Below are 26,390 nucleotides of genomic sequence, written 5' to 3'. Positions count from 1 at the left end.
AATGCGCTACAAAAGGTACTGCAATGCGTTATAGCTGATGGAGGTGGGAGCGCATACGCTCTACCTAGGGTGCGCAAGTATCATCTTGGCCGCGGGACAACAGCAATGCCTATGGCACTGATCATTTCAAAAGAAACAGTCCTTGCTGAAATGCGTGCACTTCATCCAAAAAAAAAATAAAACCTGTTTTTAGATAACTCTCCGCATAACTTTTTCTTAAAACGCAATCTTAAACTTAGCATAAATGTGAACTGTGTCCTGATTGGGCAAAAACAAATTGCTGAATGCGAATCTCAACCGTGCAAGCAGGAACAACCTCGTTTTTATTCGAGGCTCTAGCTCTCACAAATCAACGCTTTTGCCTCTAAATCAGAGCTCATCAGAAAGCTTGTATCAAGCACAATCCGAGACAATTCTTCGATCTAATATCGCTATTGTGGTTTATATTTTACGAGAAAAAAACTAATTTCATCGCCAGATGAGCTGCTTCTGTCGATAGATTTACGGCCAAAGCCTCTCAGAAGCTGCTAATAAAAAATATCATGTGCTTCAGCTCGATCTCAGCATTTCGCTGCTACCTTGCTTGTTTGGCTACCAGTTGAATTGGCACAGCTGTGGTAGAAAGAGTGATTCGCGCATATTATCGTGGACCAGAGAAGTATCTCTGAAACAAGCCACCTCCGGAGGTGGCTTGTTTCAGAACTGAGCAGCTCATTTCAGAGATAAGTAATTCCCTTCTTTGTCCCCTCCTCTGCAAATACCTCCGATTCTTTCTTTTATGCAATATCCTGTGATATACGCTCTATCTTTTCAATGCTGTTAGAAAGGGCTACACGAAATTAGCTTGGTCTCAGTATGTACTTCGGGATACCATGTATCTTGCATATTCAGTATCCAGTACGAAGTTACACGCGATCATCTGTTGAAGAAACTGGTCGGGATTTGTAGTGGGACAGATGGCGGAAAAGCTCCCTCCACTCGACTAAGTGCGAAAAAGGAAGGATCAACAAGTAATTCCCCCCTCCAAAAATGGCGCATCTTTTCGACACTTTTCTGCTTAGTTTTCTGGCTTGGTTTTGGTCAATTGTTTTGGCGTTTTTGAGATGTTCGACTCCCCCTATTTGATCTGCGATAGCAGCATTAACGTTGCTTCCTATCCCAGTATAATTTACCGCTCAGTACGAACACTAATTAATGCACGGCAAACTGGATGCAAAACACAATATATCTTCGATCAAAAACTTGCAGCTAAGAGCTCCATCTCAGTTCCACCTCAAACTCCCCCAAATCAACTGCGTCCTTATCTTTGATGCAAATCGTTTTTTTCGTTACCCGCAATGCAGTGTCCAGGAACTTTACGGTGTGGCTCTCGAGAGCAATGACTGTAATTATAAGGATAGGGAATATGGCATCTCAGCAGACAATACATACAGCACTCCCTACGTTAGACCGGCAACAACACACTTCACGTTGGCAATAAAGTTTATGTTCTACGGAGAGTAGGGGGTACGAAATTTGGTGGGGTACTATATTTTTGTGGGGAGGGGGTACTATTCGAGGGTGGGGCACAATTAGATGTTTTACAGTAGATTTGAGATTTGATCCGTCCAAAACGCTTCTTCCAGATCTGTCCTGGCTCTGTTCTCAATCAACCAAATTGCAGCATTTCCCTCATTCGCCAAAAGTCGCAATGGAGCTGGAGCCACCGGGCAGCCCCGATGGAGGCTCTGAATACGACGATTCTCATGTGTTTGACTACCGCGCAGACTCAGACGAGGACGAGTGTGGTCTGGCAGACGCGTTCATGCAGTTCGAGGCGCAGGTGAGCGCTGCTTCCGTCAAAATTCACTTTCCAAACTCGGCAGCATTCCGACCCAAGTGTATTTTTCATGATTTCGATCGTTTCCAGGCGGAGAAGCGCACGTTGGAGCTCTTGGCTGCTACAGATGAACAAGTTAATACCGTGTGGTGACTGTTGTTGTCTGTAGTATTGCTGTTAATTGATGAGGATTTCGTGCTTTATGCTCAGCTCTTCCAAGTGTCTCTAAGCGGTGAACCGCCGTCAGCTGCCGAGCAAGAAGGAGCTGACGCAGAGGAAGGGAGCTTCCCGGCTTACGTGTACATGAGCGACCAGTTCCGGTTGAAGAAGCCCCCGGAGTTTGGTCACTGGCAGCAGAACTTCCAGTTCTTGCAGGTCACGGGGTGCAGAGTGTTTGAGGGGGAGTCGATGGAGCACATTCAGATGGTACCGACGGAGGTGAAGGCTGTGAGCGGTGGCGTTAGCGTTGATAAGTGCGAGCTGCGGGTGGAGGGGCGCCCGTGTTTGCAGGAGCCGACGCCGGAGTGTCGCGATGCGTATGAGGAGATAATACTGTGGTCGGTGAGGCTGTGTGCAGAATGTGTGTAGGGATTGCAGTTGATTAATTCATGATGTTGATGTTTGTAGCGATGGTCTGATGGAGGAGACGCTGGAGCATGACGAGGGTACAGACGATGAGATGAGTAGAGATGCGGGTACCGGTACTGGTAAATTTACTCCACTGCATGCTCACGTGGAGGAGGTGCTGGACGAGCTTACGCTGGAGTGCTTCTCTTCCACAGTGGCTCCAATGGTGAGCATTGTTGGTGGGTCTTTGATTTATGACGCTACTATATCCTCACTCACTGTGCTGCTTGTCGTGCTGTCAGTTGATCTCTTTTTACAAGATTATGCTGGAAAAGCAACAACAGACTGTCCGAACTGCTCGTGAAGAGAGAGAAGCAGCGGCAAATCGGACGATCGAGGAGCAGATAGCGTTCGAAAGAGCTCAGCAGCTCAAGTTGGAGCAAGAAGCTCTGGAAGAGGCGGCTCGTGTTGAGGCATTGGAGCTGCAACGACAAGAGGATGAAAGAAAGGAGGTGGAGTGGCGTGAGCAGCTTCTGAAGCAGCAGTTGGAGGAAAACGACGAAGAGGAGGTCAAGATCAAGACACTGGCGTACTCGCACACGCGCGAATGGTATCAGCCCAACAAGAAATGCTTCTCACATCGAGGGCGACAGTTGTGAGTTACAACCACGTAAAGCTCCACGTGCTTAATTTCATTTTGCTATCTTATGTTCGCTGATGAGCTAATATTTCAAATGCAGGACGTATCTAAAGCCCGTTCTCCAAGCCAAGGTGCATGATAATTTCTGTATTTCTACCTCGTTATGGCTGCAATACCCACTCAACTTGCATGTGATCGCTTCTATTGCAACAGGAATCCGAAGATTTTTTGACGCCGGCGGCCGATGCTAGAGAGCGTTCTCCACCGCCCAATACTGACCATCGCCGCACAAGGCAGAGCAACATCTTGAAGAAGTCGCGATCGGCAATACGGAAGCCGCAGCCTGAGTGGGTTACAGGTGGCGCGTTGACAAACGACAAGCTGTGCGATATTTCGTGGATGAAGAAGATCGCGAGACCTCCGGTCAGTCCGCCTCCATATCCTACACGCGCAAGTCGTTCACGTCGACATCGCAAGCATGAAAACCAAAAGGACGAAGCCTCTTCATCGGGTGGTGTTCAACTGCCTGTAATTCCAAGACCTGGAGTACCTTCAGCGATGTCCAAACCAACAGCCCCGGTTCGAAAAGTTTAGGGCATTTCAAGTTATGCTCAACAGAGCTTTCCGTTTTCAAGTTGTTTTTGTTGCTATGTGCTAATCTGTAAAATGCTGATGTGCCCCAACAAGCGGAGCAGCAAATATCCAAACACGCACCTATTGCCTCCTAATGAAATGACCGTCAAACAGGTTAGTGTGCAGCTACAGTATGCAGTCGAGACTCAATCTACGCCTTCTGCATGGTGGCCTCGATCTCCTCGACAGTCCGAGGCACTTGGCTCATGCACTCGACGCCCGTAGCGGTCACGACCACATCCGACTCGATTCGGACGCCGCCGGTACCGCGGAAGCGAGACAGCATCTCCTGGTTGACGAATTTGGCAGTCACCGGGTTGGCCAGCACGGCCTGGATCTGGGCCTCGATGAAGTAGCAGCCCGGCTCCACCGTTAGCACCATGTTCTTCTCGAGGTTGCGCACACAGCGCAGCTTGGCCAGGATCTTCTTGGTCGAGCGCGTGTAGCCCACGGGGATGCCGCCGACGTCGTGAGTGTCCAGGCCCATCAAGTGGCCCAGGCCGTGCGGGTAGAAGTACGCCGAGATCTCGTGGTCCATGAGCTCGTCGACCGTGCCGTTCTGGAAGAGGCCGTACTCCAGGAGGTGCTGGGTCAGCACGCGGTGCGACAGCAAGTGCATGTCAACGTAGCTAACGCCAGGCTTGATAGCGGCCATCACGGCGTCGTGCGCCTTCAGCACGCCTTCGTACACCATGCGCTGGTCCGCCGAGAAGACGCCATTCACGGGCCACGTGCACGTGATGTCCGAGGTGTATCCGTGCAGCTCACCGCCCATGTCATTGAGGAACAGGTCGCCGTCCTCAAGAAGCTTGTCGTTAGGTGCACCGGCGTGGCCATAGTGAAGGGCTGAGGCATTGTGGCCGCTGCCACAGATGCACGTGTACGCGTGGAAGCGCGCGCCGCCGTTGCTGTACACGTAGTGCAGGAAGTCGCTCTCGGCGTGGAACTCCATCTTGCCCGGCCGGATGCTCTTCATCACGTTCACGTGCGCGCGCGACGACAGCTTGTTGACGAAGCGCAGCAGCTCGAGCTCCTTCTCCGTCTTGATGACGCGGCTCTCGACCAGCACCGGGTGCAGCGTCTGCCGGTCCACCTCGAACTTGTCGATGCCCTCGAACGTAGACGTGGTGGTGGTCTCCAGGCCACTGTCCGAGTTCTTGCCGTGCAGAACGAAGAGCTTCTTGGCCTTGAGCTTGTCGGCCAGCACGGCCGCCAGCTCGTCCACGTAGTAGACCTCGTCCACCTTGTAGTGCGCCTTGAAGTAGGCCAGCGGCTTGCGGTCGCCGCACCAGAGCTCCCACTCGTCGCTCAGGCGCGGCACGAACAGCACGGCCCGGCGCGTGGCCAGGTCCAGCAGGCCGGCGCACCCGGGCTCGCGCACGCCGAAGAGGTACTGGAAGAAGCTCTCCTGGTGGAAGTTGTACTGGATGTCCGTGTCGTAGCGGTCCAGTTCCACGCCGCCGTGCAGCAGGATGGCGGCCGCGCTGCCCTTGGCCTCCGGGTGCGTCTGCAGGAAGCGCTGCACCACGTTCTGGCGGATCTGCACGTGCATCGAGAAGTCGATGGGGAACAGCTCGTAGCCCTCGGCCGGGTCCGCCAGCGCGCGGCCAGTGCGGTCAAGTGCCTGAAGCAGCGTCTTGCGGTTGCCGGCCCCGTTCAGGGCCGCGCCGTTGGAGCTCGGCCGGCGCTGGCCGCTTGCCTTGCGGTTCTTGGGGTCGTAGGCCGCCGCGCGCTTCTTCTGCAGCAGAGCGATGGAGGCCATGGCCGCCGTGGCCGTGGCCGCGGCCAGCAGGCCGCTCACGTTCTCGGAGCTCATGGCGGGGGACTCGGTGATTGAGAAAATGAAGGATATATTTTTGTAGCGGGAGCAGCTCAAAGGGAAGGGATGTGTATGTACAGATGGTGTGGCACGGCGTATTCAGCGATGGACGAGACGCCACGAGTGACAAGAACCGCTGGAACAAGCTGAGAAGGCAGATAAGAAGTATTATCCTGGGGAGATGCGAATAAGGCGCTGTGGTTGAAGCGAGCAGTGTGCGCTGAGCAGTGAGCGACTTGCCCAAGTGATCCAGGAATCGCATGAAAAGGGCAATGATCACTGGAAGGTGATCGACGCTTAGCGCTGACGGGATCCGCCTTGGGTTTGCATGAGTTGTTAGCCTTGATAAGTAGTATTTTCATGTGAGCCTCTTTCTTCTAGTGCTGCTGTAAGAGTCAATGCTTGGTCAAGGATTATCACCGGTTTTGGTGGAGAAGATCAAGTTGAAGTTGCCTTCAACACGAGGGAGGATGAAGACACCGATGAGTAAACCGAAACTACGATACGAAAGAGATCTTAGGTAGGGCAAGGCAAGGCACTTGAGGTTGTCTTCGACAGCAACACAAAGCAGTAAAATCAGTCAGAATTGTTATTCTTCACACGCACAGATACTACGTCTCTTCTTCTTCTCAACAACTCTTGCTCGTGGTCTACAGCTCGCGCTCGAAGACAGCAGCCGCGCCCATGCCCGTGCCGATGCACATGGAGATGACTCCGTAGCGCTGGTTCTTCCGCTTGAGCTGGTACAGCAGCGTGGACACCTGGCGAGCACCCGTGCAGCCCAGAGGGTGGCCCAGAGCAATGGCGCCACCCTTCGGGTTCACCTTCTCGATGGGGATGCCGAGCTTCTCGACGCAGTACGTGGCCTGGCTGGCGAAGGCCTCGTTGATCTCGTACACGTCGATCTGGTCCTTCGTCAGGCCGGCCTTCTGCAGAGCCTCCGGGATGGCGAGGGCGGGGCCGATGCCCATGACGGCAGGCGGCACACCGGCCACCGCGAAGGACACGAAGCGGCCGAGGATCGGCAGCCCCATCTGCTTGGCCACCGAGCGGCGCATGAGCAGCACGGCGGCCGCGCCGTCGCTCACCTGGCTCGAGTTGCCGGCCGTGGTGGAGCCGCCCTCCTTGAAGGCGGGCTTGAGCTTGGCCAGCTTCTGCACGGTCGTGCCGGCACGCACGCCGTCGTCCTGCGAGATGATGACCGACTTCTCGTTGCCATCCTTGTCCTTGAGGATGGTCGACACGGGCGTGATCTCCTCCTTGAACCAGCCGTTGGCCTGCGCGGCCGCGGCCTTGGCGTGCGACAGCGCGGCCAGCTCGTCCTGCTTCGTGCGCGAGATGCCGAACTGCTCGGCCACGTTCTCGCTCGTGATGCCCATGGGCACGGTGCAGTCCATGGCGTCCTGCACGGCGCCGACGCGCTCCCAGTTGACGGTGGGAGCGTCCTTGCCGATGCCAGCGAGCGACATGCACTCGACGCCGGCCGCGATACCGATGTCGTAGTAGCCAGCCTTGATGGCCGCCGTGACGTTGGCCACGGCCTGCAGGCCGGAGCTGCACTGGCGGTTGAGCACGTGCAGCGGCACCGTGTGCGGGATGCCCGCGGCCAGCTGGGCCATGCGGGCCATGCCGGCGCCCGCGCCGGGCTGCAGCACGTTGCCCACCACGACGTCGCCCACGAGCTTGGGGTCCACCTTGGCCTGCTTGAGCACGGCCTGCAGCACGTGGCCCAGCAGCACGTCGGGCGTCGTGTCCTTGAAGCCGCCGCGGCGGGCCTTGGTGATGGGCGTGCGCAGCGCCGACACGATCACCACGTCCTCCTCGGGCGTCACGGGCACGGGCGAGCCGTGGGCCACGTGCGAGCGGATGCGGTCGATGCGGTTCATACTTGTGGCGGGGAGCGGGGCGGCGGCGGGGGCGGGCTTCAACGTGAGAGGAACGCGGCCAAATCCGAAGTGGCCTTGGCAAAGCGCTGCGTCAGGCGAGCTCTACTGCTGCATCAACAGTTTTGTTAGTTCAAGTCAAACCGTCAAACGGTGCTCAAAAAGCCATATAAGCATTTGGACAGGTTGGTTATATCAACCTTTACTCTCTAGATGGGTTTAAGTACGGGCGTACTTAAGAAATGAATATGCGCTACTACGGTTTTGATGACGTAAAAAGAATCTTGAAAGGCAGCATACATGCGGCCGACGTGAGTGCTCGTTGCCGCGGCGGCGGCCCAGCTCGTGCTGACGCGTCTCCTGCTCTATCGCAACCGCAAGACGCTGCTTCAGGCACTTGACCGCACTGGCCGCGCGCTGGCGGACCCGGCCGAGGGCTACGAGCTGTTCCCCATCGACTTCTCGATGCACGTGCAGATCCGCCAGAACGTGGTGCAGCGCTTCCTGCAGACGCACCCGGAGGCCAAGGGCAGCGCGGCCGCCATCCTGCTGCACGGCGGCGTGGAACTGGACCGCTACGACACGGACATCCAGTACAACTTCCACCAGGAGAGCTTCTTCCAGTACCTCTTCGGCGTGCGCGAGCCCGGGTGCGCCGGCCTGCTGGACCTGGCCACGCGCCGGGCCGTGCTGTTCGTGCCGCGCCTGAGCGACGAGTGGGAGCTCTGGTGCGGCGACCGCAAGCCGCTGGCCTACTTCAAGGCGCACTACAAGGTGGACGAGGTCTACTACGTGGACGAGCTGGCGGCCGTGCTGGCCGACAAGCTCAAGGCCAAGAAGCTCTTCGTTCTGCACGGCAAGAACTCGGACAGTGGCCTGGAGACCACCACCACGTCTACGTTCGAGGGCATCGACAAGTTCGAGGTGGACCGGCAGGCGCTGCACCCGGTGCTGGTCGAGAGCCGCGTCATCAAGACGGAGAAGGAGCTCGAGCTGCTGCGCTTCGTCAACAAGCTGTCGTCGCGCGCGCACGTGAACGTGATGAAGAGCATCCGGCCGGGCAAGATGGAGTTCCACGCCGAGAGCGACTTCCTGCACTACGTGTACAGCAACGGCGGCGCGCGCTTCCACGCGTACACGTGCATCTGTGGCAGCGGCCACAACGCCTCGGCCCAGCACTACGGCCATGCCGGAGCTCCCAATGACAAGCTGTTGGAGGACGGCGATCCGTTCCTGAACGATATGGGTGGTGAGCTCCATGGCTACGCTTCAGACATCACGTGCACAGTTCCAGTTAATGGAAAGGTTACAGATGACCAGAGGATGCTGTATGAGGTGGTGCTTAAGGCTCACGACACTGTGATGGCAGCGATCAGACCGGGGGTGAGCTGGGTAGACATGCATATCCTCGCTAACCGTGTGATGACCGAGCACATCAAGCACGGGCTGCTGCAGAATGGCACAGTGGACAAGATGATGGAGCACGAGGTGTCATCATACTTCACGCCTTGTGGCCTCGGACATCTCATGGGCCTCGACGTTCACGATGTCGGCGGATTCCCTGTGGGCCGCGTACGATCGACGAAGAGGAGTTTGCAGAAGTTGCGCTTAGTACGCAAACTGGAGAAGAATATGGTGGTGACAGTCGAACCTGGCTGGTACTTCATTGAGGCCCAGCTGCGTGTGGCGCTGGCAGACCCCACTATTTCGGCCTTCATCAATGCAGAGCTGCTGGCTCGGTTCCTGGCGTACGAATTGAATCGGACGTCATCGTGACGGCCACAGGAGTTGAAAATATGACCGAGGTCCCAAGATCAATCCAAGAGATCGAGGCCACCATGCGGAAGGCGTAGAATGGGCCTTGATTGCACGAATCTAATTGACGGTCATTTCATTAGGAGTTGACAGGTGCATGATTGGACGTTTGCTGGTTTGCTGTTGTGCTCGTGGGTGCCTCGGCAATTTACAGATAAACACACGGCGAAAAAACGTGAGAACAGAAATTGTTGTTGAGCACTACTTCACCTTGAGAAATCCTTGGCGCATCGTAGTAAAGCCAATAGTTCTACCTACACACCCAAGAGCTTTAAAAACTCGGAATCAACTGCTTTGATCACTACTGGAATGTCTGTCATTCTGCGCTATTTCTTCCGAGTCAACACCAAGCCATCAAGGCCACCGACCGAAGAAAACGAAGATAAAAAATCGCGGCGCCACTTCGAAATAAGATGGACGAGCAAAAGGCGAGTTACTCGGCCTTGCTGGCCGATCAAGTCAAGCGCATGGAGGCCAGGCATAAAGAGGAGCTACGACCCGCGGCGCAGAAGCTCGAGCTCTCGAATCAAGAGCTACAGTCCGCGCAGACAACGAAGCTCAACTTAGTAAAAGAGCTTAGAAAAGTTCGTGCAGAGGTCTTTCAAGCACGCCGACGCTTTGAGGCAGAGCAATACCAGACGAAGGTAGCCCTCCAGCAAATTAAAGTCGCACGGAGAAGAACAACGGGTCTACTTTCTCTGCTCAATGCTGGCTTTGGCGGGGCAGAGCCGGCACGGTTCTAGAGGAAGCGCAGGAAATCCAAGAGAAGGCACGATTCGAGCTCGTGGCCGACGACGCGAAGGAGAACATCAAAGAGGACACCACCGTCTTGAACGCGACCATCGCCGCACGAGTGGAGGCGCCACGCGTTCGTATCCCAGTACCGCAGCGCACACCTTCTACGACCCCGAGCCCGTCTACTTCAAAAGTGGGCTCCCCCTAAAACGAGAGCCAAAAGTCGCACAAAATGGGCTCCCTCATGGTAAGTACGAGATCAAGGAGCCCTGGTTCGGGCTCCCCATTGGCTCCCCTCCAGGGCTCCCCAAATTTAGCTTCAAATCTATGACGGCTCTTCATAGTAATATCTGATTGGCCAATTTTACCTAGACTTAAGGCGAGCAACTTCGCGTGATCGATGCGCCACGCTAGAAGATCGAGCTCAAAGATCGCCACACTAGAAGATCTCGCGCCGCTCATATGTGTACAGCCGCTCCGAGGCCACCCCAGCGTCGCCGATAGTCCTTACTTCCCCTCAAGGAGAAGCCCACTTTCCTATGTCTTTTCAGGTTAGAACCTGGAGATACTTCAATGACGGCCAATCATCAGCGAGATATTTAACACAGGTGAGGGGGAGCCCTTAACGAGGGCTCACAGTTCTGGAGGGCTCCTTTCACTTAACCTATTGAACTCAAGAGCCCAGGAGCCCGAGCTCGCGACTTTTTGGGTTCACCCAAGAGCCCAGGAGCCCGGCTCTCCCAAGGGTTCGTAGAAGGTGTGCCGCAGCGTGTGCGGAGGTGCAAGGCCAAAACCGTAAGCGTGCGGTACGTAATTCTTGCTTCTTCATTTCTCGTATGCAGGAGCAAGCGACACCAACCTTCGTTTGGATTTCGGCGCGTGATGCAGGGCGCGCCACTGCACACCGAGCGACCTCTGAAGCGTGTTCGCGCGATTTTGTGGGCGGCCTCGCCATAAGTAACCGCCGACTTCCGACTTTCGTTTGAGACCCCAAGATCCGTGACGTGGAGCAATAAGTAAGGTAGAAAAAAAAACAATCGCTCTCTTACGAGTTCTAAAGCTTTGAGCCCACTAAGCCAAAAGTGAACGAGAAATGTTTAATCACCGGAAGTTAACGCTGTCGAAAACCCCATCCTTGAAAAGCTATTAAGTGGTTAAATTAGCAACGGCGATGACATGCCCAAGCCATTAAGTTGGCAGCGGCTGGAGCCCTACCGAGTCGAGCATCCGCAGCCTCATCAGCACGCGAAATGGGATTTAGAGCACCATCTGATCCACAGCGTTGAACCGCTACTGCATCCAATACATGTTTGCTTCGGCAACGGGGTGTAGTGGTGACGGTAGATCGCGTCGGCTACAACCTCACAATCCGAAGCAATACAACCGTGCTGCCCCTTGTCGGCACAAGGCGAAACACCGTTCACAGCACCGTAGCTGCACCTGATCGCGCTCACGTATGCAGTCCTCGAACGCAGGAAGTAGGTAGGTGTCCTCTTGATCTTGCTTAGCCACGATAACGTCACTGCGACACTCGCGGCACTTTGTGCGAATAGGCTGAACAGTGCTTGCAGCAGCTCGAAGTCTTCAAGATTTTGCTCTCGTTCTCATCCTCGCGCCCCTCCATAGCCTCTCTTGCAGCTCTCTCACAAATGCCAGATCGTGCTTGCCCATGGGGTCCGGATCTTCTCTGGAGTCTCCTGACCTCGTCACTATCTCGGGTCGCGGAGGATATTCACATTGATAATCCTGGGTTTTGGGGATTTAGTTGTGATAATTATCTCTTGCTCCGTCCGTGGCTTTGGGGGGTGATAACTAACTAATATATTGGCAAAGTACTGCTTGGCTCGGGTGATGTTGCCCTCGTCGTTGCCGACCGTTGTTGTGGGCGCCAACTGCATCGGCGAAATTGTACTCGGTTGCGGACAAACCCCACGGGAGTCGTCGTCATGACCAATGGCAAATGCACTTGGATTGTGGCACGACTCGTCCCGGAGCAGCCCTGGCTGAGGGATGACGGTTGTCTGGATGTAGCGTTGGCCGTCTGCTGCTGCGTGGCCACTGCAGTGGGCCGCCGTTTCCTGGGCCTGCGCACCACCGTGGCCAGCGCGGCGAGCACGTCGTCGCCGGCCATGCCGAGCACCGTTGGCTCTCCACTCGCGGCCCGCGGCTCCATGGCAGAGAATTGTTGCAGTTGCCGGCAAAAACTCGAAGTGAATCATTTTCATTGCATCATCTGGCAGTTGAAGTAAACTGTACCCATGTACCACAAGTTCCGGTACGAAGTGAAAAAAGTTGATGTGGTACACACACCTCGTCTCTAAACTGTACAAAACTCCTACTAAAGCCAAGTGCGGACAAGCAGCAGCGTTGTCCTCCGGCTCTGGCAGCGGCGCGTCCTCTCTCTGCGTGGGGGTCGGGACTATTCGTCGGCGTGACGGACTGCAGGCCTCTCTCCGCGCGTCGCAATGGAGCGCGCGGCGGACGCCCCGACGCTCACGACCACGACCTTCGCCCTCGTACGTGTAGTGCTAAAGTAGACCCCCTTTTTGCCACTTTAGCACTACTCTAACGCCCATGCGTATATGTGTGTCTAACCTGATTGTGTCATCATCATGTTGCCGCTCTTGTTGCCAGTGTGAGTTGGCGTCGTTAGAGTGGCACGTGTACTCCGTCGACAAGGATAAGGACACCTCCAGCGGCAAGAAGAAGAAACATGGCAAAAAACTCCCTAGCAACAGTGGTGTTAAACAGGGAGAAGAGGCGGCACTTGCCGTTTTCTCCCAGCGACTGCAACAGCGCAACGCGCTGTGTGTCCTCCAAGACGATGACGCAAACAAGGAGGAGGACACTGCGTCCCTCTCGCAGCTCTGGGTTTTCATCGCCAACAACATGCAGAGCAGCGTGCCGGTGGAGCCTCCGTCGGGGGTTTTAGAGACTCTCAGTGGTTCCTGGTTAGAGAGTGCTAACGAGGCACTGGATAGCATTGTGCAACAACAGTTTTTCGCGGCTCTGGCCTCCGTTTTAAGCCGCAAATTGCTGGCCCAGGAGGAGTTTAACCTCTCCACGGACGGGTTTTACGAGCCCAACGACGCCAAGTTCATCTTCCGCTGCCCGTCGCTCACTCGTCTCAACCACGTGGAGGTGTATTTAGAGGAGGAGTTCCCGACGCCGGCCTTCCAGTTGCATTTCCAATTGTTCCGCCCCAGCAACTTGCTGGCCGTTGCCGTCGATGTGGTAAAAAGAGAGAGGGGGTTAAGTGAAAAGTTGCAACATGGACAAGAGCTGGGAGACCCGAGGTGTTCCTGGGAGCGGCTGGTGGGGCTGCCGTCTCTAACCGACCACTCCATGGTGGACGTGTGGCATCTCAAGGACGGACTCGTGCCAAGAATTATCGCTGAGACCAAGTATACGGACGTTGCACCGTGGTTCCGAGCAGTCTCTAAACGGAGACACAAGCGCCGGATGGACGACGGCGACAGTGGCAACGAGGATGAAGTGAAAAAGGACGAGAACGACGAGGACGCGGACGATGATGAAGAGGACAACAACCAGGAGGCGGAGGTGGAGACGGACGAACTGTTGCGACGGCCTGTTGCCGGGGGAGCGGGAGCCAAGACGAAGAGGAAACGAGACAGCGCCGACTCGACTGAAAACGACGAGTCCTTTGTGCCAGCGTCCCCGGATACGCACGTGAACACGCCAAGTGCAACAGGGCCGGTGATTCGCATGACGCTCCCGCACGACGACGAGCTGCAGCTGCGCGTGGACTCGGACGTTCGCCGCTTCAAGAGAAGGAGAGGCGGGTACAAGGTGAAGGCGGCCAAGGACGCGGCGTTCTCGTTGACGTTTGGGCCGGTGAAGGCCAACGGAACGGGGCCGAAGGCTCTAACTAGCAACGGAGTGAAGGGGGCAACGATGGACCCTGCCCAGCTCTTCTCCATGGCGAAGGCGTCGCTCTCAAGTAACTATGTGCCGACGTTTACAAGGCCGAAGAACGACGTCAAACCGCTCAGTGTGGCCGTGTCGCTTGTGGAGTCTCTCTCTCATAACGAGCAACAGGAGGCGCTGGACGGGAGACCGGTGAAGACGCACCCGCTGTTGCAGGCGCTTCAAGACTACGTGGACGACGAGGCCAAGAAGAAGATCGAGGAGAGTCTGACCTCGCACGTGTCGGCCAAGGTCAGGTTCGTGCCGAACGCCGAGGCGTTCATCCCGTCTTCACTCCGATCGAACGTGGGTCGGCTGTCAATAAACCGAGCAACGGCGGAGCAGCTGCAGCTTCGTCTGTGCTCGGAGCGCTTCAAGTATTGGCAATCTGACTACACGAAGCTGCAGTATCCGAAGAACAGCCGGCAGAAGAGGAAAGAGCAGCAGCGTCGGCTACTCCTCGACTTCGACGAAGCGGCCTTTGAAGAGTACGGGCGCCAGGAATCGTTAAAATTGTGGAGTGACCCCGACCGCTTCAAGTTGCGAGATGGCGAGATCGCTCTGGGGCTCCAAGTGGCCGTGTCGGACGCGATGGTGACGTGGCGGCAAGAGCCGAATGGAATTACGACGTGGTCCGCGCACTCGAGTCTGCAGGCTGAGGTCGCTGCTGCCAGCGCGTCGGAGAAGAGTGAGATGGTGGACCGCGTGCAGCCTTATTTACAGAGTCTGACGTCGCTCCTGAAGAAGGAGAACAAGAATGAAATTGAAGTTAGAAAGTCCGGGCGTGATCGACGGTGGATGAGCTTCGAGCAGTACACTCAAGCCCCGACCAAGTCAAGCGACGCCACGACGAAACGAATAGAGTGCGTCCGCGTGGAGCAAGAGCCCAAGTTGTGCGTCTCCACGCTGGAGTCCAGCTACCATGTCGAACCCGCTATCATTTCGGAATATTTATTGCGGGACTTTCATCCGGTGGCGGCTCCCAAGCCCGTGGACTACGTGATCGTGTGCCCCCAGTCTCCGTCGCAGTGGCTCGCGTCCCTCGCGCTCTCCTACTTCACGTGCTTCCGCAGCATGTACGCGCAGTGCCACATGGGCGATCTGGCCCCAGTCGATCTGGGTCAGGTGCAAGGGAACCACTACGCAAGTGTGGACTCGTCCAACGGTCTGCTGCTGGTTGACTGCGCTAAGAGCATGGCCGACCCGTTTGCCAACTTCCGCGCGGCCGGGAAGCTCTTGAACCCGGTGCTATCCTCCGGTGCCATCAAGAAGACGCAAGCGTTCTCCCGGTCGGCGGTCGCCAACGTGGTGTACCTGGTCGTCCCGCTGCGCCGCAGCGATGTCAAGCACAAGATGTGGGCTCTGGGCGCGTTCTCAAACGGTTTGTTCGGTACGGACTGCATGGCCGACGTCAGCAGCTGGAAGGACAGCGTGACGATTGAGATCGTGTACCTGGACGACCTGTACGAGGTGGAGGTGAACCCAAGCCCGTTCATGCTGATGCCCAACTGCTTCGGTCTGTTCGACCGCGTGTGTGAGAACGTCAACCTCAAGCCAGCCGACGCAGCTTCCAGCGGCGCCGGCCGGTCACGGTTCCTGTCTGAGCGTTTGTACCATCTCGCAGATTGGAGATCGGATGCGCTCACTACAGGCCAGGACGGCGAGACGGAGCCGCCGTACGTGTATGGCGGATATCTACTCTCCGATGACGGCAAGTGGATCGCGTGCAGTTGTACTGACGCGGTGGGGTCCGTCCTCGAGACCTACATGATCCCCGTTGCAGCGACAGAAGATGGCGCAGGTCTCGAGAGCGCGTTCATCGAGATGATGCTCAAGATGCTGCAGTTCTTCGCGCTCTTTGGCGAGAAGAGTGTGCTGGTGATCACGCGGCTTGCCGGCATGGCCGGAGCCTCCGTTCTGGGTGAGAAGGAGCAGAATGCGTGGGAACAGTTGCGGTCTCAACGGTTCGAGGAGCTCATTCCCCCGGCCTACACTCCGCTGCTATCGTGCGTGTTGCTCGTCCAGCTCAACGCTGCGTCGTACGAGGAGGTGCAACTACGCGAGACTCCGTCATCAACGGCCCTCTACGTGTCGGACAACCTCGGGTACGCAGTCGTATCGCCCCAGGAGAGCGTGGCCGCGCGCGAGAGCAGTCGGGCCGTGTACTTTACGGGCAGCGCAGCGTGGAAGTCCACGACTCTGCTGCACGGCCAGCACACGCTGACTCAGAAGCGAGAGGCCAGAGTGTTTAAGGTGTCGCTCGTGCTGGCGCTACTGGAGGAGGACACGGACTCCAAGGACGGAGAGGTGACGGAGTCGGCGCCGCCCAGCACGATGACTGCGATCCTGCGGGACTTCCACGCGCAGTCGTACCTGACCATGCACCCGATCACGATGGAGAGGCAGTCGCCACTGCCGCACCACCTGGCCGCCGTCTCGAAAATGGGCCGCGAGCTGCAGGTACTGGAGACCCAATTGACCACGGACCCGCTGCAGATGCGGTGAATAAATTGAGTGAGCAAGCGATTGGAATGCAGAGAGCTCTAATGTCTCGGCGTGTAATACAGCAGCATGATAGTGTGATGATGTCCAGGACTCTCTAACCTTGTGGGCCTAACGTTATTCTCAGGAGAATGCGATAGCGTGCGTGCGGGACGGTGCCTTTCGCAGTGCTCGTCCCATAATAGCCAAACTTTTCCGAGCTTGGTCAAACACATCATGCTCATTGCTCTCGACAGCTGAAGTTCGAGGAGAAGCAGGCAAGCCGACAGCATGACGGCGTTCGACGGGTATATTGAGGACTACGATCAAGCGCGGGTGGAGGCACTGAAGGCCATCGACGAGTATGCGCGCTGCTCCGATCCCGGTACGAAGTGCTACTACGTTTGGGGTGGGATTGGAGGTTGAGTTCTGATAGTAGAGGGTTGTATGACCTAACAGCACGGCGAGAGGAGCTAGTCGTGACGGCTAAGACCTGCGTCGATGAAGTGGAGCGATACGTGAGTTGGATGCGGTGGTGTGTGGCTATTGTGTTTTTTTTCTGGTTGACATGGTTTGTCGTGAATTCGGTCTGCAGATTCGCATTTTGGAGAACGAAGCGAAGAATGGCTCGACTCCTGCGCAGAAGAGGAAGATGATGGAGCAGGTGCGCCACTGCCGAACCAAGTGGACCAGCTTGAAGACCTCCTTGGAGAAGGAGATGCTCGTGGGCGACGCGCGAGCTGGCAAGTCGCCCGATTCCTCCAAAGATGCCAACACGGTACGCTTCAGTCAAGTATTTGCAGGTCAGCAAGAGTACTCGATGACTGACTCGACGTTTGTTCTCACGCAGAGAGATCAAATGGAGCGTTGTGCTGAGCGCGTGGACAGGTTGGTGGCACTCCTCTGTTGCATGCAAGGCCATAAAATCGTTCTAACTGATTTTGTTTCATATTAGAACTGGCCGACACCTTGATGAAGCACAGCGCACACTCGCCCACACGGAAGCAATTGGTAAGACTTACATCAATGAGAACGTTCTATCCATGCAATGAGCTGATTCTTGCTCTTGTATGAACTTGCAGCGGAGAACGTTGCGAACAACCTGATGCAGCAGCGCAACCAACTGGAGCACACTGAGCTCAACGTGCGTTCAACGTTTTTACCTGTTCTTGCGTCACGAAAGTTGAAGCTGACGTTATGATATTGGTTGTTTGACTGCAGGTCGCACAAACGCAGGATGACACGGACGAGGCTAAGAGCCACATCCGGTCGATGGCGTTCAAGGCGTGCACCAGTCGCGTCCTGCTGCTTGTGATCATGTTGGCGCTCGCCATCGCCATCGTGCTGGTCTCGTACTACAAGTGGTACCCACGCAACAAGAAGGACTACCTGGGCATCCTGCCCGACTCGAGCAACTCGACCTCCTCTTCCAGCAACGGCTAAGGCTTAGGAAGCCCCCAACAAGAACAATGCCTGCAGAAGATGGAGCAGTAAAGAGATCAGTGAGGCCAGGCCATAAGGCAGCAATGAAGTTTGGATGAAACGCACTCCTTGTTCATGTTTTGTCCGTTAGTTGGTTTGCCAGAGCAGCAAGTAGAATTACAGGTAAGTTGCTTGACTGGCGACGCTCCTCGTCGCCAAACTTATTGGACATGGCTATAGACTTTGTTCCTCCCTCGGGCCACACCGTCCGCGGCAAATTGAAAGCAGACCCACTGCTTCTCGCGGTCGATGAGCGATCAAACAGGGTTCTGGGCCAGGAATTGCTCGTCGGACAGCTACAAGGACGGCCGAGAGCTTAGACCAGACAGCCGTAGTCGGGCGAGATCTGCAGGAAGACGTCGTCAAAGAACCTCTCACTACTGTAGTCCACTTGGCTGGCCTGGGCCGTGAACTCCTCGTCCACGTCGTTGAGAGATCGTACGTCGGTGTACTTGGTCTCGGACGGGATGAAGTCAAGGTCGGCGCCGTCCAGGCCGGAAGGATAGTCTTCACTGGCATAGCGCTTCTTGTGGCCCGTGGTGGGGGAGGCTTTCATGACCAGAGCGGCGGCCTTGTCTACCGCGCTCGGGTTGGCGAAGCCGGCCAGGCCGCTATCGTACTGACTATAGAACTGGTGCTGCGCGTAGTAGGCGTCGGCGAGCTCCTTGCGGGTCATGGGCTCGTGCTTGAGCCCGTGCTCGGAGAAGGACGTGTGGGCCGGCGGCAGGTGCATGACCTGGTTCCGTCGGATACGCAGGTGGGTCGAGCCGGCCGGGATGACGTCCCCGTGCACGGTCTTGCCCGGCCCGTCCGTGCGGCTCACAGACGGGCAGTCGTAGTAAGCAAGCTCGCCTCCGAACCGCGGGCTGTCGGCTGCCAGCGAGTCGGTGCCGTCGTCAGACTCGGCCTCGTCCTCCTCCTCGTCGCTGGCCAGGAAGTGCGCCTGGTGCTGCGGCCCGAGGCGGCCCGACGGGTCCAGGCCGTAGGTCTCCGGGGCCATGAGCTTGTCGAGCTGCCGCTTGAAGGTGGCGTACTGGGCCTGCTGCTTGTCGCTGAGCGGCGCCTGCTCCTGGCAGCGGCCGAGCTCCTGCAGCGACCGCTTGAGGCTGCGCACCTTGCGGTACGGCCAGTGGCGGATGCCGATGGCCCGGCAGCGCTTCTTGAAGGCCGTGGCCCGCACGCCGAACTTCTCGGCCGCCACCTTGAGCGGCAGGTGGAAGTGCAGACTGAAGGCCTCGAAGTTGCAGGCGGGCGACATGGACAGGAAAGCGCTCTTGCGGGCCGCGTGGGCGCGCGCGGCCAGGCCGTCGCTATGGAGGCCGCTGCTGGGGCTCTGCATGTACACGTCGTCCAGACTCGGCACGAGCGTCAGATTCAGCGGCGCCAGCGACTCCGAGTGCTGCAGCATTGCGCTTAGTGTTGCGTCGGGACTTGCGCAGGACGGAGCTCGATTGGAAGTGAGACCGTGCTGGAAGATCGCAACGCTTCGCTTGAACACGCCGTTTCTTTCCGGGCTTTTATCACAGTATGGGAGGGATTCTTACTGAAGGTAGATCAGAAATTGGTCGTTGTTCCCAATAGCTCTATTTCCATATCTAATGACCTTTTAAAACGGATATTATATGATTGTAAGGAAGATTGGCTTGGAGTTTGCATTGCGGCTGAGCATGACTATCTGGGAGGTGACATAGATCATCTGTCGTCGACATTTTTCTGGAAACCGGGTTCTATCGCGAAACCGTGCCTGCCGGACGCAAGCGGTGAGCCCTGGCAACGCTCACCGCGGTTTGGTCAGCCGGGCGTCCATATCGGGTGGAGCTGGTTGCCGGCCGGTCAACGGCAACTTTTTCTTCTCCTGCTGCGCTTCGAGCACTGCAGCTACATGCAGCAACTTTAAATGCATGCTCGTGTTGGTGCTGGGCACGCACGAAGTCGAGTTGTTGTTGGATATCCTAACGTTACGCACGACCACCAACTTCAACGCTGTAGACGCGTGCCGTGATTTATGATTCTCCTGCCGCGATCTTTAAAGGCCGCAGACGTATGCGATACAAACCGGCTTCCGCTCGCAGCAACTATAACACCAAATACCAGGGCGTGTTGGTCCGAGGGTGCAAGGCGAACGATAAGAGCTCTCGACTTTGTATTCTCATCGCTCTAACGGCAACTACTCCACCACGGTATACCATTCCTCCGGTGGTCGCGCGCTGGCTCTTCCAACTTCAACGTGAGAGTCAGAACAGTCAGAACAGCGAAGTTGAAGTGACCCCCGCCCACCACCGGTTCAAGTCGTCATTGCCAGCGAGCGAGTGAGGACACTCGATAGCTGTCCGTAGCGACCCAAAAGCACTAGAGAAATGACCATTTCATTTCGTGTTCCGCCGGAGCCCCTGCACTTTCGTTACTGCCTGCCGTCGCTGAAACTCGCCACGTCCGTCAGGAGCCTGGCCACCTCTTCTGGCGAAACGGCCTCGCCCGTGAGCAGCGGGTCTCCTCGGCGCTTGCCGTTGCGCACGGGGAACGCCTTGGCCGTGAGAAGACTCAGCAATTGCTCCTTCTCCAGCAGCCTCTCGATCAGCCGCTGTCGCTCCGCAGAGTTGAGGCGAGTCTCGGCATGTCGGTGCTGCGGACTGCCCAGCAAGCTGCTGCTGCTACTGCTGCTGTGCGGCATGACGAGCGGCAGCTGCGAGACGTGCGCGATCTCGCCTCGGACGTCTTGGACGCACTCCTTGAGGATCATCTCGAGCTCCGTGTGGTTCTGCAGCTCGAGCTTGTAGGCCGTGCGCACCTGCTGCAGGTTCCGCCGCTCCACCTCCAGCAGTCGCTTCAGACGCTTGATGATCTCCTTGTACCGGTTGTCGCCGTCGGAGGCTAGTGCTAGAGTGTTGACGCCGGCAGTGTTGGGCCGCTGCTGGTGGCCGGCCAGCGCGAGACTCGTCATGGAGTCGCGGTAGTGGACTTTCGGCAGAGAACTGGTCGAGGCCGTGGCGAACAAAGTTTGAGACTGCGGGTGGTGGTGTGGCTGCTGCTGCGGCTGTGCCGCCTCCTTAAGCTGATCCAGCTGCTGACGCAATGCATCGATCTCTGTCCGCAGCGAGACGTTGTCCTTCTTCACCGTCACGAGCTGCTTGACGAGGAACTCGCGGTCGTTCTCTTGGGTGGAGAACTGCGTCTTCAGTCGCTGGTTCTCTCGAGTCAAGCTCTGGTTGAGTCGATCGAGCCGATCGGCCAGCTCTTTCGTCCACTCCACCTCGGTTTCGAGCTGTTTGCTCTTCTCAATCCACGCAGACGCTCCATCGTCAGTCTTGTTCTTCTCCGACTCAAGCTCCTCCTGCACGCTGTACAACCGCGCTCGGAATGCTCGTAGTAGATCCTTTTCCTGCTCTATTACCATGAACAAGATAGCCATCCGCGTTAGCTTTGCCAGCTCGGCTTACCTCAAGAGTCAAACAACAACCATCAGCCACGTACGTGCCTTGCAATATCTTGCTGGTTCGGTCTTGCACTTGGTCGACACTCTCCAGAATACTCCGGTGCATCGAGCGTACGCGGTCCATGGACGCATCGAGCGAATTCTCCTTGCTCTTCTTCGCGCGGGAATCTGACAGCAAAGCCTCCAGCTCACCAATGCGGACCTTGTACTGCCGCTCTCGCCTCACATAGCTCTCCTACAAAATCGGCCGGGAAATGTTAGTCAAATGGCTCGTTGATCTTCGAGATATCATCACTTGCCTGTCTTCTAGCAAGCTCCTCGTTCAACTGAGCTACAATATCCTTCTGGTCGACGGCATTCCCGTACTCGTCAAAGGAAGGAACCGCCGAGTTCTGCTCCGATACGGCACTTAATCCTAGGATCTTGTTGCGGAACTTGGCCGTGCTCTCTTCAGGAGTGCCGGGCTGCATCACGATCAGGCCAACGTCAGCGAGAGTCATCACTAACTTCAAGATCGAATGCAAACAGCGTACCTTCCGTCCTGCAGCAGGCTTCGTGGCCTTGCCTTTTGACACCATGGAGCTCACTTGACCCTCGCCCACGCCTCCACTGGCATCAGCAGGAACGCTCCTGCTTCTTCGCTTTGACTTGGTAGACGTGGACTCTGCTGTATCGGAGCGTATTTTGAGGAGCTCGAGTCACTAAAAATATTCATTCACGCCAAGGAAGACATGTACGCCAGATTCAGACAGCAAAAGTGGAAGCTGTATTCAAATGCTTCAGTGGCCTTGCACTACTAGGGCTCAAAATTCACTCAAAGCGGCACGGTCGATGGAGAGAGGCAAGTAGCTTAGTACTCCTCGCCGAACTCCTCGTCCTCGCCCTCGCCCTCGGCGGTCTCAGCCGACACCTCCTCGTAGTCCTTCTCGAGCGCGGCCAGGTCCTCGCGAGCCTCCGAGAACTCGCCCTCCTCCATGCCCTCGCCCACGAACCAGTGCACGAACGCGCGCTTCGCGTACATCAGGTCGAACTTGTGGTCGATGCGCGAGAACACCTCCGCGATCGCGCTCGTGTTCGAGATCATGGCCACGGCGCGCTGCACACGGGCCAGGTCGCCGCCCGGCACCACCGACGGCGGCTGGTAGTTGATGCCGCACTTGAAGCCCGTCGGGCACCAGTCCACGAACTGGATCGTGCGCTTCGTCTTGATCGTCGCCACGGCCGCGTTCACGTCCTTCGGCACCACGTCGCCGCGGTACATGAGGCACGTCGCCATGTACTTGCCGTGGCGCGGGTCGCACTTGGCCATCATCGACGTCGGCTCGAACGCGCTGTTGGTGATCTCGGCCACCGACAGCTGCTCGTGGTACGCCTTTTCGGCCGAGATCACGGGCGCGTACGAGCTCAGCATGAAGTGGATGCGCGGGTACGGCACCAGGTTCGTCTGGAACTCGGTGATGTCCACGTTCAGCGAGCCGTCGAAGCGCAGCGACGTCGTCAGCGACGAGATCACCTGCGCGATCAGGCGGTTCAGGTTCGTGTACGTCGGGCGCTCAATGTCCAGCGAGCGGCGGCAGATGTCGTAGATGGCCTCGTTGTCCAGCATGATGGCCACGTCCGTATGCTCCAGCAGCGCGTGCGTCGACAGCACCGAGTTGTACGGCTCCACCACGGCCGACGACACCAGCGGCGACGGGTAGATCGTGAAGCCCAGCTTGCTCTTGCGGCCGTAGTCCACCGACAGGCGCTCCAGCAGCAGCGAGCCCAGTCCGGAGCCGGTGCCGCCGCCCACGGCGTTGAACACCATGAAGCCCTGCAGGCCCGTGCACGCGTCCGCCAGCTTGCGCACGCGGTCCAGCACCAGGTCCACCACCTCCTTGCCGATCGTGTAGTGGCCGCGCGCGTAGTTGTTGGCGGCGTCCTCCTTGCCCGAGATGATCTGCTCCGGGTGGTACAGCTGACGATAAGTGCCCGTGCGCACCTCGTCACACACCGTCGGCTCCAGGTCCACGAACACGGCGCGCGGCACGTGCTTGCCCGAGCCCGTCTCGGAGAAGAAGGTCGAGAACGAGTCGTCGCCCATGGCGTCCGAGTCGTTCGGGATCTGGCCGTCCGGCTGGATGCCGTGCTCCAGGCAGTAGAGCTCCCAGCAGGAGTTGCCGACCTGGATGCCGCCCTGGCCGAGGTGGATAGACAGGATCTCGCGCATTGTTAGTTGGTTGGTTGGTTGCACTGGGGGGGAGGAGACGGGGGTTCCGGGCCAACTGGAAACGTTGTGAGGGCGCTTGCAGTCGACTTGGAGAGTGAGTGACCGAGCGACGGCAGGCGGGAAAGGGAGGCGCGCACGGGGTTTGAATGTTCGAACGCATTTTCAGCGAATGGGAGACGGCGAAGGTAAGGATTTTGGCGAATCGGGAGCCCGAATGATCCTCTAGCCCCACCCAATGGCGGCGCTCCACCTGCGCGCACCACCCGTCTCGCATCGCGTTCTGACCCTCTCTCTCTCGGCAGCTGAGCTGAGCTTTCAGCTTCAGCCTTCTTCTACGTGTGGGGGGGGGGCATCCTGCCAGCAGTGCTGGAAGCCGCGGTGGTTGTTGATGTGGGGCACGTGCTTATCTAAACGCTGCTGTCGCGATATACATCGTACGAGTGAGCCGCCGGCTCGGGGATGTTGAAGCGCTCGTTGTGCATATGGCGAGCTGCACGTTGAAGTGGCCGATCTAACTGAGCCTTCTGGTATGCATGCAGCTCGCAAATACCGGTGTACATGTATTAATAGTAGAAGCCATTGCAGCATTGCGTCACGAACAAGTGACACGCATTGAGTGCATTGAGTGCCATGCATCACTTGTTCCAAGCGTTTTAGACGTTCTGAATCAGGCGCCAGTTACATGGCTCAGTACTGTGTGAATCACTATTTGCTGCTCACTCCACTGGAGTTAAGAGTCTCTCGCCCTGAAGCGCACTGGTCCAAGCAGCCTAGCGCGAATAGAGCCATCTCCTAGTACAAAGAGGCAGAGTGCAAGACACCGAGGGCGCCTCGAGTCCAATGCCTCGCTGCTGCCAGGATGATGAAGAGCCTCCGCACAGATGCTGATGGTACGATGCGGAATGAATGCGGTCCCTGCTATCGGCGATGCGCTCCTGATATTCCTGGCCAGCGGAAACGGCAAGTGGCTCTAACGCGACCTGCAGCACTTGATTATCATTCGGAAGTTGAAGTTGCTAGTCGGCCTTTCGCTCCGGTGCAGCTCGCACCGCGCAGTCCCGAGCTCATTGTTCAATTGTCCAACTCGACAGCAAGCCTCCGCGCCCCCACTCCAGTCAGCATCGAGATTCGCTTCCGCTGGTAGCCCCAAGCTAAACATCTCACCAGTCAAGCTCATCTCAAGACAACTTCATCATGCGTGAAATTCTCTCCATCCACCTCGGCCAGGGCGGCATCCAGGTCGGCAACTCCTGCTGGGAGCTCTACTGCCTGGAGCACGGCATCCAGCCGGACGGCCAGATCCCGAACGACTCGGACGCCATGGGCGACGACTCGTTCTCAACCTTCTTCTCCGAGACGGGCTCGGGCAAGCACGTGCCGCGCGCCGTGTTCGTGGACCTGGAGCCGACGGTGTGTGACGAGGTGCGCACGGGCACTTATCGTCAGCTGTACCACCCGGAGCAGATCATCTCGGGCAAGGAGGACGCCGCCAACAACTACGCGCGCGGCCACTACACGATCGGCAAGGAGGTGGTGGACCTGGTGCTGGACCGCGTGCGCAAGCTGGCGGACGCGTGCACGGGCCTGCAGGGCTTCATGGTGTTCAACGCTGTTGGTGGTGGCACCGGCTCGGGTCTCGGTTCGTTGTTACTCGAACGGCTATCAGTCGACTACGGCCGCAAGAGCAAGCTGGGCTTCACGATCTACCCGTCACCACTGCTATCTGCTGCCATCGTCGAGCCATACAACTCAGTTCTCTCGACGCACGCGCTGTTGGAGCACACCGATGTGGCTATCATGCTTGACAATGAGGCCATCTACGATATTTGTCGGCGTTCTTTGAGCGTGGAGCGACCAACGTACACAAATCTCAACAGGTTGATCGCGCAGGTGATCTCGTCGCTGACGACGTCGCTGCGCTTCGACGGCTCGCTGAACGTGGACATCACCGAGTTCCAGACGAACCTGGTGCCGTACCCGCGCATCCACTTCATGCTGAGCTCGTACGCGCCCGTGATCTCGGCCGAAAAGGCGTACCACGAGCAGCTGTCGGTGGCCGAGATCACCAACAGCGCGTTCGAGCCGACGTCGATGATGGCCAAGTGCGACCCGCGCCACGGCAAGTACATGGCGACGTGCCTCATGTACCGCGGCGACGTGGTGCCGAAGGACGTGAACGCGGCCGTGGCGACGATCAAGACGAAGCGCACGATCCAGTTCGTGGACTGGTGCCCGACGGGCTTCAAGTGCGGCATCAACTACCAGCCGCCGTCGGTGGTGCCGGGCGGCGACCTGGCCCGTGTGCAGCGCGCCGTGGCCATGATCTCGAACACGAGCGCGATCGCGGAGGTGTTCTCGCGCATCGACCACAAGTTCGACCTGATGTACGCGAAGCGCGCGTTCGTGCACTGGTTCGTGGGCGAGGGCATGGAGGAGGGCGAGTTCTCGGAGGCTCGCGAGGACCTGGCCGCGCTCGAGAAGGACTACGAGGAGGTGTCGGCCGAGACTGCGGATGGCGAGATGAATGATGAGGAATTTGGCGAGGAGTATTGATTGATCTCTGAGGCAGTATACGTTTTGAAATCGACAGACCAAGACGGCGTGTTGCATAGTGCCTAGCAAACTCTTGTAAATGAACTCACTTTTTGACCTTTTGTTTTTTTCTATTTCACTATTAATACCAGAACTCGCTCCCAATTACATGGAGAAGAACGAGATTAAGTGTTCGTGTTTCTTGGTTGAGACCAAGAATGTGGGTTTCTGCCGGCGAAGGAGTGCAGCTCACAGCAAATCCCTTGAAGTCATCAAGGCCGTGGTTGGGCTGTAGAACGTGGGGCTCGTGGAGTTCGGGAGGGGGGGGGGGGGGGGCAAACAACTAGGAGCCAACGATTGCCGCGAGCGCCAGCGACGCCAGTTTGCTAAGTTCTTGTATTAATATACAGCAGAA

General features: G+C 57.2%; 12 protein-coding genes across 12 annotated transcripts; 6 read left to right on the top strand and 6 right to left on the bottom strand.

The window, feature by feature from the left end:
- Window positions 1-1,690: 1,690 nt before the first annotated feature.
- Window positions 1,691-3,045, top strand: PHYSODRAFT_340574 (hypothetical protein; the record flags this gene model as incomplete). Its single annotated transcript, XM_009538763.1, has 5 exons — window positions 1,691-1,822; window positions 1,910-1,954; window positions 2,030-2,355; window positions 2,447-2,612; window positions 2,707-3,045. 5 exons carry the CDS (start codon window positions 1,691-1,693, stop codon window positions 3,043-3,045), a joined length of 1,008 nt encoding a protein of 335 aa, XP_009537058.1.
- Window positions 3,046-3,810: 765 nt separating this feature from the next.
- On the bottom strand, window positions 3,811-5,421 carry PHYSODRAFT_527968 (hypothetical protein; the record flags this gene model as incomplete). Its single annotated transcript, XM_009538762.1, has 1 exon — window positions 3,811-5,421. One exon carries the CDS (start codon window positions 5,419-5,421, stop codon window positions 3,811-3,813), a length of 1,611 nt encoding a protein of 536 aa, XP_009537057.1.
- A 707-nt stretch (window positions 5,422-6,128) lies between these two features.
- On the bottom strand, window positions 6,129-7,364 carry PHYSODRAFT_340572 (hypothetical protein; the record flags this gene model as incomplete). The annotated part of the gene is made up of 1 exon (XM_009538761.1): window positions 6,129-7,364. One exon carries the CDS (start codon window positions 7,362-7,364, stop codon window positions 6,129-6,131), a length of 1,236 nt encoding a protein of 411 aa, XP_009537056.1.
- A 245-nt stretch (window positions 7,365-7,609) lies between these two features.
- PHYSODRAFT_340571 (hypothetical protein) lies at window positions 7,610-9,137 on the top strand (the record flags this gene model as incomplete). Its single annotated transcript, XM_009538760.1, has 2 exons — window positions 7,610-7,633; window positions 7,704-9,137. The coding sequence occupies 2 exons, from the start codon at window positions 7,610-7,612 to the stop codon at window positions 9,135-9,137; spliced, it is 1,458 nt and encodes a 485-aa protein (XP_009537055.1).
- Window positions 9,138-9,589: 452 nt separating this feature from the next.
- Window positions 9,590-9,919, top strand: PHYSODRAFT_306657 (hypothetical protein; the record flags this gene model as incomplete). The annotated part of the gene is made up of 1 exon (XM_009538759.1): window positions 9,590-9,919. One exon carries the CDS (start codon window positions 9,590-9,592, stop codon window positions 9,917-9,919), a length of 330 nt encoding a protein of 109 aa, XP_009537054.1.
- Window positions 9,920-11,070: 1,151 nt separating this feature from the next.
- PHYSODRAFT_306656 (hypothetical protein) lies at window positions 11,071-12,130 on the bottom strand (the record flags this gene model as incomplete). The annotated part of the gene is made up of 4 exons (XM_009538758.1): window positions 11,071-11,265; window positions 11,352-11,465; window positions 11,559-11,657; window positions 11,729-12,130. The coding sequence occupies 4 exons, from the start codon at window positions 12,128-12,130 to the stop codon at window positions 11,071-11,073; spliced, it is 810 nt and encodes a 269-aa protein (XP_009537053.1).
- A 246-nt stretch (window positions 12,131-12,376) lies between these two features.
- PHYSODRAFT_261004 (hypothetical protein) lies at window positions 12,377-16,343 on the top strand (the record flags this gene model as incomplete). The annotated part of the gene is made up of 2 exons (XM_009538757.1): window positions 12,377-12,427; window positions 12,546-16,343. 2 exons carry the CDS (start codon window positions 12,377-12,379, stop codon window positions 16,341-16,343), a joined length of 3,849 nt encoding a protein of 1,282 aa, XP_009537052.1.
- Window positions 16,344-16,610: 267 nt separating this feature from the next.
- Window positions 16,611-17,762, top strand: PHYSODRAFT_261024 (hypothetical protein; the record flags this gene model as incomplete). Its single annotated transcript, XM_009538756.1, has 7 exons — window positions 16,611-16,704; window positions 16,779-16,837; window positions 16,915-17,097; window positions 17,170-17,207; window positions 17,275-17,330; window positions 17,402-17,463; window positions 17,541-17,762. 7 exons carry the CDS (start codon window positions 16,611-16,613, stop codon window positions 17,760-17,762), a joined length of 714 nt encoding a protein of 237 aa, XP_009537051.1.
- Window positions 17,763-18,117: 355 nt separating this feature from the next.
- On the bottom strand, window positions 18,118-19,209 carry PHYSODRAFT_528158 (hypothetical protein; the record flags this gene model as incomplete). Its single annotated transcript, XM_009538755.1, has 1 exon — window positions 18,118-19,209. The coding sequence occupies one exon, from the start codon at window positions 19,207-19,209 to the stop codon at window positions 18,118-18,120; it is 1,092 nt and encodes a 363-aa protein (XP_009537050.1).
- A 993-nt stretch (window positions 19,210-20,202) lies between these two features.
- PHYSODRAFT_529192 (hypothetical protein) lies at window positions 20,203-21,366 on the bottom strand (the record flags this gene model as incomplete). The annotated part of the gene is made up of 2 exons (XM_009538754.1): window positions 20,203-21,185; window positions 21,273-21,366. 2 exons carry the CDS (start codon window positions 21,364-21,366, stop codon window positions 20,203-20,205), a joined length of 1,077 nt encoding a protein of 358 aa, XP_009537049.1.
- Window positions 21,367-21,979: 613 nt separating this feature from the next.
- Window positions 21,980-23,529, bottom strand: PHYSODRAFT_288898 (hypothetical protein). The gene has a single exon (XM_009538753.1). It carries the CDS (start codon window positions 23,441-23,443, stop codon window positions 22,085-22,087), a length of 1,359 nt encoding a protein of 452 aa, XP_009537048.1. The 5' UTR covers window positions 23,444-23,529; the 3' UTR covers window positions 21,980-22,084.
- A 1,024-nt stretch (window positions 23,530-24,553) lies between these two features.
- PHYSODRAFT_565438 (hypothetical protein) lies at window positions 24,554-25,996 on the top strand (the record flags this gene model as incomplete). The annotated part of the gene is made up of 1 exon (XM_009538752.1): window positions 24,554-25,996. Exon 1 carries the CDS (start codon window positions 24,638-24,640, stop codon window positions 25,994-25,996), a length of 1,359 nt encoding a protein of 452 aa, XP_009537047.1. The 5' UTR covers window positions 24,554-24,637.
- Between the last annotated feature and the right edge of the window lie 394 nt (window positions 25,997-26,390).

The sequence above is a fragment of the Phytophthora sojae genome, assembly GCF_000149755.1.
Source record: "Phytophthora sojae unplaced genomic scaffold PHYSOscaffold_12, whole genome shotgun sequence".
Taxonomy (NCBI): Eukaryota; Oomycota; class Peronosporomycetes; order Peronosporales; family Peronosporaceae; genus Phytophthora; species Phytophthora sojae.
Note: the sequence above shows the minus strand (reverse complement) of the source record. Positions and strands in the feature narration are given on the sequence as shown.